This window comes from Pseudorca crassidens, chromosome 12, assembly GCF_039906515.1.
Source record: "Pseudorca crassidens isolate mPseCra1 chromosome 12, mPseCra1.hap1, whole genome shotgun sequence".
Taxonomy (NCBI): domain Eukaryota; kingdom Metazoa; phylum Chordata; class Mammalia; order Artiodactyla; family Delphinidae; genus Pseudorca; species Pseudorca crassidens.
The window spans coordinates 66,636,698-66,645,365 of NC_090307.1; the positions used below are offsets into that span (position 1 = coordinate 66,636,698).

Below are 8,668 nucleotides of genomic sequence, written 5' to 3' on the forward strand. Positions count from 1 at the left end.
CTTGCCCGTGGTGCTGTGAGCGGTGCGAGTGGTGCCGTGAGCGGTGCCTCTCACTGCTTTACAGGTGTGAGCACTGAGGCAAGTCCTGTCCAGAGGCAGAGTGATGCTGATGAGCTGCGGGGAGGATCTGGGCCTCCTCCTGCCTCCTGCCTTGAGCTCTGCCTGCAGAGGGTGGATGAATAGTGTAATCACCGGGGAGCAGTGGCAGGGCAGCTAAGAAGGAGGTATCCTGACCCGCCATGAGTCCAGAGGCCCAACCACAACCAGACGGAAAGAGGGGCAATGCAAACGCTGCCCACGCTGGAAAACAATGGCAGTTTCTTACAAAGTTAAACATACTCTCCCCAGAGGACCCAGCAATCCCTCTTGCTGAGGTTTACAGTAGAGAAATGGAAACGTCTCTTCACCCAGAGACCTGCTGGTGAGTGTCTGTACTGGCTTTACTCATAATCACCCAAAACGGGAAACAATCCAAACAGCAGCAGGTGAGTGGATCCACAGACCGCGGCACCTCCAGGCAGTGGGACCCTCCCGGGTGATGAAAGGAAGGACCCATTGACACCGGTTGACTACCCCGTGAATCCTGCACGCATGGAGCTAGGTGAAAGCAGCCGCACCTGAAAGGCTCCGCACTGTCTGCTGCTTCCCTCTCTGGGACGCGACAGTCTGGAAGAGGTGGGGGCAGGGAACACTGCAGCGCTTGCCAGGGGCTGGGGTGACCACAAAGGGGCATGAAGGAATTTGGGAGAGTGATGGAAATGTTGTGTATCCAGACTGGTGGTGGTTCTGTGAGACTTGTCACAACTGGAAAACACTCAAAAGTGTTTTGTTCACTCAAAAGTGAATTTTACTGTCTGTAAACCATAACTCAATAAACTTGACTAAGAAGGGAAAGAAACAAGGACAGAAGAGAGGGAGGCTGGGAGTGAGCCCAGGGCAGGGGGCCTTGAGTTGATAGGGAGCCTGTGAGGTTGGTGAGGATCCCGCTTCTGCTACAGCCACGCCAGCACCCCACCCCTAGGAATCTCCCCTGCTTTCAGCCTGGAAGCTCTGTCTCTACTGGTGAGGGGATGTGGTCTCTGGACATCCCTGGGCGCTGAGGCTCCAGCCCCCACTAGAGCCCTGCGTCAGGGAATGTCTGGACCCTCCCCAGAGCCCGTTACCGGGATACTGGGGGGAAGGCATTTCCTGCCTAGACCTCTTGGCAGCTCCCACTCCCATGGAGACCAGCTTGGAAGCTGGGAGGACCTGAGTCTTCTCTGTACTCTGATCTAGCTAGCGGGAGGAAGAGGAGGCCAAGTCTCCTGGACTAGCTGCAAGGACCCCCTGGGCTGGTGGAGCCCAGCCCCAAGGGCAGCTGAGCGGGGAGCTGCACTTGGACCCACCCACCCACCCATCACTCCCCCATCCCCGACACACACATCTCCCACAGGGCGCCACATGGGGTAGATCTCAGCCCCAGCTCCTTCCTTAGGAAGTTGGGGGTTGGGGGATCAAAGCCCCCACATCTGTCTCCTCCCCCCGCAGCCATGTTTATCACGGTGATGTCTGGAGGTAAGGGAGGGTCCCCTGTCCCGGAAGACTGGTGGGGGTACATTCCCTCTGCCTTGAGGGAGAGTGGGGAGGCGGCGTGGGGAAGGGGTACACATGGGAAGGGATGGGAGCGTCCGCGGAGAGTCCCTTGAGGGGAAACCCCGGCTGGGTCCTGGGAAATGCATGTGGGCTCCTCTAGGAGCGCACGGGCCACGCAGCCACCAAGCCGCTGCCGTGGAGCAAATGCTCAAACTGCTCCATCCCTTAGCTGGTCAGTGGTCCTCCAGCTTCAGGGGGCATGAGGCACCTAAAGCTCTAGCCCCAGCTGCAGATTCCTGACCTTCTGGTGGAGGCGGGGCTGGTGCGGGGTAGGGGGTGAGGGGCTGTCAGGTGCCGGAGGTGGGGCTGAAGTGGGAGGGGAGGGTCGCGTGAGAAAGACAGAAGTTGTGCACCCCGGTCACCGACATCTTGGGAGATGGAAGGGGGTACGTTCCTAATTTCATAGCCCCTAATCTCATAGCCCCATTCCCTGCTCTGTAGGGAAGAGACGGGAGGGAGGCAGAGGGTCCCAGTTTGGGGGGAGTAGAGGGTGCCATTCGTTCACCTCTGCTCCTCTCCCACAGCTGGCTGCTGGGAGCTGGTGAACCCCTAGTGCAGCCTGGTGCTCCTCATCACCCACCTGAGGCAGAGGGGGCAGATGCCCCCAGATGGTGAGGGGGCAGGGAGGGGTGCTGGGAGAACCTCTGAGGGCCCCCAGGTAGGGATTCCAGCCCTGCCCTGCCTCCCTCTCTGCTCCCCCAGTGACCATAGCCCTCCTGGCTGAGGATGGGCACCTGGAACCTGGCTGAGGGACTGGAGGAGGGGCCTTCCCTGGCGCCCTCCATGGGCAGCCCCCTGCTGCAGGAGCGTGGGATCTATGTCCTAGTGCAGATCATCAGTAAGTGGGGCCCCAGATTCCCCCTGTGCAGCTATGCTGGAATATAAGATGGGGAAGAGCAGCCACAGACCACCCAAGCCCTGCCGAGCCCCTGCTTTGGCCAGGACCTAGCCCTGAACTTCCCATCCAATGCCCTGTCCTGACCCCACTGTGGGCCAGCAAACAGGTCCAGAGTGAGAGGTGGGGGTGTGGACCACCAGGCCAGCCAGGAATCAGCCTTCTTCCCTCCGCAGAGGGTGAGGGCGGGGCCCCCACCTGCTATGAGTCCCTCCTGGAGAACCTGGATGAGCGGTGTCCAGAGCTGGCAGGTGAGTGTCACAGGAGAGCCCCAGGGGGAGGATGTGCCTTCCCACCAGTCCCCCACAGGCAGGGCTTCTGGGGCCTTCCAGAAGAGCTGCGCTGGCTGTCGGGCCTTCCCCTCCCCCGGGCGATGGCTGGAGAAGGCGTGCCGGCACTCTGCGTGGCCACCAGGAGCAAGGCCCTCCTTCACGGCCCCGAAGGGTGGGCTTCCTGCCGCCTGGGACCCACTAGCTGGGGCCGAGAGCCAGGTAAGGAGGAGACATGGATCCCTGGGGGGATGCTCATACCCAGATATGGGACCCCTTCCCAGGGGACAGATGTGTGCGCTGAGAGGTGGACCCCAATGCCAACCCCCTCAGAGACACACATACACCCACACGATGGAAGACACTATATCCAGCGACAGGTCCCCACCATCCGCTGGAGGCTAAATGCCTGCACAAGGGCGGGGAGATGTGGAGTAGGGCCTGGCGCACCGCAGGTGCTCAGTGCAGAGCTGCTGCATGAGCTCAGTGAAGGCAGCAGCTCAGAGTGTGCGATGGCGTCCGAAGGGCCAGCACCTCTGTTCCGGCAGGCCCCGTGACCTGGCACATCACGGCCAAGCGGCCGAGCTGGACTCAGATCCAAGGGGGTTGGCCGTGACCTCTGCCTGGTGTGATCAGGTGCAAAGGCCCAGCAGTATTCCTCTTGCAGAATCTGGAATTTCTGGGAAATTGCAAGGTCACTGACAGAACATGAGGCCGCCGCGGGGCCCCTAAGGTGTGGGTGCGGAGAAAGGGATCCAGAGGCAGAGATGAGAAGGGTGGAGGGGCAGGGGTCCCTGAGAGGAGACAGCACGCTCCTCCAGGGATTCCAGCCCCAGGAGTCAGACGCCCTTGAGGCTTATGGTCACCTGCTAATGCCTCACCACCCAGTCTGGACTGCCCGAGGCTGTCAGATTACACAGGATTACAAGGTCACCCTCCCCACCCAGGACACCAGCTGAAGGTGAAGCATCCCAGTCCACAGTGAGACATCCATTCATCCTCCCCCACCCGCAGAAAGTCCAATGAGAGTGGACACAGCAGGCTCGGATCTAACATAAACTATTAATTGCACATTTTCGTCTTGGATCATCTGTGGGGTGAGAAACCCTCTCCTCACTCCCAGTCTCAGCTACGTGGGTACAATCTGATGTCATGGTCTTGCTGTCGGTGAAGGTGTGAAAGTGGCTGCAGGGCTGGCCCCTGAATCTGCACCGGTCTCTTCAGGGCAGGGAGATCAGACCTGCAGAGGGAGGGCCGGCACAGGTGGAGGTCAGGCCGAAGGTACAGGAGGAGAGACCACGCTCCCGCCCCAGCAGGGGTCAGGGCCTCCCAGCTCACCGTGGTTGTACTTGCACTGCTTCAGGGCCTCGCTGAAGCCCTCACACAGGGTCAGGTCGCTCTGAGTGGTGGAGCAGTCCAGGAACTGCCTGATCTCATAGGCGCAGGGCCCCATCTGCTGGGGCTGCGGGGCAGCGCGGGCCGGGGCCTGAGGTTACAGCACAGGAAGCAGCAAGGTCAGCTTGGGGTTGGCACCCAGAAGAGGACTCCAGAGCCGGGGGTGCCAGCTGCCCCTCCTAACGCCCCCAGCCCTTCCAGGCCCAGCCTGCCCTGTGTAGCCTCAGCTGCTCCATCCCTGAAACAGGGTGAGCCCACAGCCCTCTCAAAGCCACCCAGTTGGTGCTGGTACAGACAGCATTCCCAGCTGCCTCATAACAGGTATGCTGGCAGGTGGGGGTGGGAGGTGAGAGAAGGTTCTAGAAAAGCCCAGTGCTCTGCTAGAGTATGAGCCCCACCCCCACAAGTTCTAGCACCTTCCTGCTCAGCAACACTGATCCTCATTACCCCCGACCCCACCACTAAGCCAGAATTTGGTTCAGGACTGGTGGGGTGCCCAGTGGGGGACAGGCCAGCAGGGAACAGATCCAGAGTCACTGGCTACCCTTCACCCTTGGGTGCAGGGGCTACAGGAAGGGTCTACCTGGGAGAGAGAACACGGACTCAGGAACTTCAACATCCCTCCCTTCTACTAGGTTTAGGTGACCTTGGGCCAGTCTCTGAGACCCTAAGGGCCTCAGTTTCCCCATCTTTAAAGGGCTGGTTGGTGTCTGTCCACGGGGTCTAGGGACCTTGGCGTCAGGGGAGGGGCAGGGAGAGCCGTCCTGTGACCAGAGACCAACAGCAGAGCGACTAATAGGACCCTTCTTGGGCACAGTCCCTGGCCGAGGCAGCTCTGGACACCCTGGACACTCCTCGCTGGACGTTCCAGCAGCTCCCCGCTCAGTGGCCTTGAGAGAAGGCGGCCTCAGTTTCCCCTGAACCCTTGCTCACCTGCTGGGCAGCAGCCTGGGCGGGCTCTGAGCTCCCCCCGCTCAAGGCTCCGGTCAGGGCGCTGCCCATGACGTGTCCCACAGCCGAGCCCACGGCCACTCCGGCGGCCGTGGTCGCCATCTGCGCCATCAGGCCGGGCTGGCCCGACGGGGCGGGGGCCGGGGCCACGGCCGAGGGCGGCGGGTGCGCGGGCGGGTGGGCAGGGGGCGCGGCGCTGCGGCTGCGGGATGGGAAGAAGCTGGGTTAATCCCGGCCGGACTCCAGGCCGGCGGCCCCAGGGGCCCGCAGCTCCGGAGAGCCACCCTCTCCTCCTCCCGGAGGGTGGACGACCACCGTCTTAGACGCCTGATTGCGGTACCCCCGCCCCTCCCCCGCCAAGATGGCGCAGCAGCCGCCAAGGTCACGCTGTCACGTCCTTGGGGGCCGCGCTTCCCCAGACCCCACCCTGCGGGCCCTCGTCCCGCTCCCACCTGGCTGCCCGGGCGCCCATGCTGCGGCTCCCCCGGGGCATGGTGGCGGCGGTGGGACCGGCTGAACCGAGTCGGAGACAGCAACGGTGACTGCTGCTCCGGTTCGGGGACGAAGGCGGCGGCGCCTGTCACGGCCGGCGCTGCTGGGCGGGGCCGGGGCGGGGCCGCGGGGACACGCCCCCGGCCGGAGGCTCGGGACCCGGGGCCAGGCTGCACCCTCGCGGGTCACCCGGCCTCTCCAGGCAGCACCCGTTGCCGGTGACCCTGCTCCCTCCCAGCTCCTGGCCCGAGCTATGTGCGCCCTGGGGACACGGGCCGCTGTCGCAGGGCGCCGAGGGCGTACGCAGGAGCGAAGCCTGGCCCTTCAAAGACCACCGCGGAGCTCTGGGAGTGGAGCTAGGGGCTCTCCCGCGCTCGGAAAGTGGGGCACCAGGAGGCCGGTCCCTGCTCCTCCCCCTCCTATCGGACCGGGCTCGCTGGCTCCGGCGTGGCCTCAGGGTCGCGGGTGGACTGGGCAGGGGAAGAAGCACCCACCCTCCTCGAAGGTCCCCAGAGCTCCCGCCAGGGGGCGTCCGGACCGCTCTCGGACTCCTTCCCGGCAAAATCACTGCGGGGCGCGGGCAGCCCCCGCTGGGGTGCGACGAGGCCCCCTGCGTGGCCCTCCACCCAACCCGACCCCCTGCCCCACGGATGCAGCGCCAGACCCCTACAGCGTTTATGCAGCGTGTCCCTCCCAAAGGCCGTAACCTAGAGGTGTTTGTGCGGGTTTGAATCCTGTGGCCTCGAATTTTACCACCTTGGTTCCAGGCCCAGGGCAGGGCAATGCCGAATTTAAGACGCTTCCCAGCCCTTCGGGAACTGGAGGTTTTCATAGTCTTTTATTGCTACCCTTAGCGGGGAGAGGTCCTGACCTCTTTACCACCCCATCATCACTGTCCCCTATGCCCGAGGGAGTCCTCCCAGCACCAGGACTGTGGGGAGGATGAAATCGCCCACAGCAAAATCGTGGGGGAGGGGTCCCAGGTGGGGAGAGGAGTCCCCTCTGTGAGGAAGGGGCAGAAGGGACGCAGGGGACATGGGCAGTGCCTGGCAGGCTCAGAATGTCTCTACTGTGTCCCAACCACACAGTCCTGTCAGCCAGCCTGGGAAGCAGGGCCCTCCCCTGACCCTCATCTGGGCCTGGGCCAAAATTTTCTCCTCTCTGCAGTAGGGGTGACCATTGGCCTCGAGGTGAGGGAAGCATGTGAAGGGTGGCTGCTCTCTCCTCATAGACATGCCAGGCCTGGTCCAGCCTCCACCGCTTTGCTCATGCAGCCACTGACCACTTGTTCCTATTGCCAAACTGGCCCTCCTAGGCTGATCAGGGTCCTCCTCCTGTAGGAAGCCCTCTGTGACCAGCCCAGCTTGCTGTAACCATGGCTCTCCACTGCGGCCTACAACGTGGGAGGTTGTTACTTGAGCTCCCATGACAGGTGGACTGTGGTTCCGCAAAGCAAGGCCATGCTCCCCTGGAGGCACTCAAGACCACTTAAGGTAGTTACACAAATATATATATATATATATTTTTTTTTTACACAAATATTTTTACTGTCTATATTTTCATGTGTATCGGAAAAAAACATACAATTAGCTCATCAAATCTATGAGTTTTTTCAAGTCATAACCAGTTTTATTGCAAAAGGACCCTGTACATATTTATCAATTCTAGTACCTTAATAGCTACCCAACAAGTCATTAACATACAGAAACATGCATCATGAGAAGCAAGAAATATCACCCATCCCTTCTACATACTAGCAACTTGTCACTCCTGAGCAACAGTGCTCACATCACTGAGATCTGTGAACAGTCACTTTTTGCATTCATCCTGAGTGAAAGACGGAATGAGTTAAGTACAAATGCAACATATTATAAACAATTTTTACAAAAAAAGTCACAAATTAAACAAAGTATTTTACAGAATTTACTACAAAACACCATAAAAACTGCCTTCACTTAAGCTCTCTCTCCCCGTATCCGGCGAGCCAACTGGATGTCTTTGGGCATGATGGTGACTCTCTTAGCGTGGATGGCACACAAATTACTATCTTCAAATAAACCCACCAGGTACACTTCACTAGCCTCCTGAAGCGCACCAATGGCGACACTCAGGAACCTCAAGTTGGTTTTGAAATCCTGGGCGATCTCCCTCACCAACCTCTGGAAAGGCAGCTTCCGGATCAGAAGCTCGGTGGATTTCTGGTAACAACGGATTTCTCGAAGCGCAAGAGTCCCGGGCCTGTAGCGATGAGGTTTTTTCACCCCGCCGGTAGAGGGGGCGCTTTTCCTGGCCGCTTTAGTGGCCAGCTGTTTGCGGGGCGCTTTGCCACCCGTGGACTTACGAGCAGTCTGCTTGGTTCGGGCCAATTTCTTTCACCCAATGCCTAAGTTCGCCGCTTCTCCGACAGCCGCACCGCTCCTGCTGCCCAATGAAGAGCCGCAGTCTCCGAACTAATGGAAGAAGCTCCTCCGACTAACGACCAAACCGCTCTGCGTTAAATCTATGACTTCTTGACCAATGTGGCTAAAATGAGGCTGAAGTAGGCATTTCAATTTTTAAAAGTAGATCACTTTAAAGAAAAAGATGGCAAACAGCCCAGGTAGTAAAAATCACTGCTGTCTTTCCTCTCCTTGCCCTCTAGGGGTCTCTGTAGAGCCTCTCTGGAGAAGCTGTGAAGGCTCCCCGGATTGGAACCCGGAGGGAGGACTGAGTCAGCCAGTGTCCCTCTCCTCCCCCTCCCCACACCGCCTCCTAGGCCCAGGACGGGTGCCCACAGCCTCACACTGAGGCAGCTCAGCACCCCGCCCGCCAGGACGGGAGCCACCGCCTGTGTCCTGGCTCCCCAGCATTGCCCATGATGGAGCGGATTGCCTGGCAAGCTGGTGAGGTCCCTGGTCATCACAGAGAGTATATGAGCCTGGAGGATCCCTTCCAGAGTGTGGTCATCACCCCCTCCTCTGATTCTCACCTACTTATCCTCGGTCTCAGGAAGCTGGGCCGGAGGGGGCCAGAGGAGCCTGTTAGTCCCTGACCA

At 60.2% G+C, this 8,668-nt stretch overlaps 3 protein-coding genes across 3 annotated transcripts; 1 reads left to right on the plus strand and 2 right to left on the minus strand.

Moving 5' to 3' along the window:
• The first annotated feature begins 1,529 nt into the window (after positions 1-1,529).
• Positions 1,530-3,109, plus strand: C12H22orf15 (chromosome 12 C22orf15 homolog). The gene is given in 6 exon segments (XM_067701383.1): positions 1,530-1,554; positions 2,335-2,368; positions 2,370-2,470; positions 2,704-2,778; positions 2,860-2,885; positions 2,888-3,109. Coding segments are annotated over 6 exon segments (375 nt in total). The 3' UTR covers positions 3,002-3,109.
• Positions 3,110-3,839: 730 nt separating this feature from the next.
• CHCHD10 (coiled-coil-helix-coiled-coil-helix domain containing 10) lies at positions 3,840-5,752 on the minus strand. The gene is made up of 4 exons (XM_067700038.1): positions 5,595-5,752; positions 5,125-5,344; positions 4,135-4,282; positions 3,840-4,036 (listed from the first exon to the last, which is right to left on the minus strand). The coding sequence occupies exons 1-4, from the start codon at positions 5,633-5,635 to the stop codon at positions 4,017-4,019; spliced, it is 429 nt and encodes a 142-aa protein (XP_067556139.1). The 5' UTR covers positions 5,636-5,752; the 3' UTR covers positions 3,840-4,016.
• Positions 5,753-7,241: 1,489 nt separating this feature from the next.
• LOC137203595 (histone H3.3A-like) lies at positions 7,242-8,006 on the minus strand (the record flags this gene model as incomplete). The annotated part of the gene is made up of 1 exon (XM_067700047.1): positions 7,242-8,006. A coding segment is annotated over one exon (417 nt), but the record flags the coding sequence as incomplete, so codon positions are not given.
• Between the last annotated feature and the right edge of the window lie 662 nt (positions 8,007-8,668).

Coding starts and splice junctions, on each gene's coding strand:
- CHCHD10 (XM_067700038.1), bottom strand. CDS start 5,635: ATGCCCCGGGGGAGCCGCAGCATGGGCGCCCGGGCAGCCAG. Junction 5,345..5,594: donor ATGGGCGCCCGGGCAGCCAG/GTGGGAGCGGGA, acceptor CCCATCCCGCAG/CCGCAGCGCCGCGCCCCCTG. Junction 4,283..5,124: donor CCCAGGCTGCTGCCCAGCAG/GTGAGCAAGGGT, acceptor CTGTAACCTCAG/GCCCCGGCCCGCGCTGCCCC.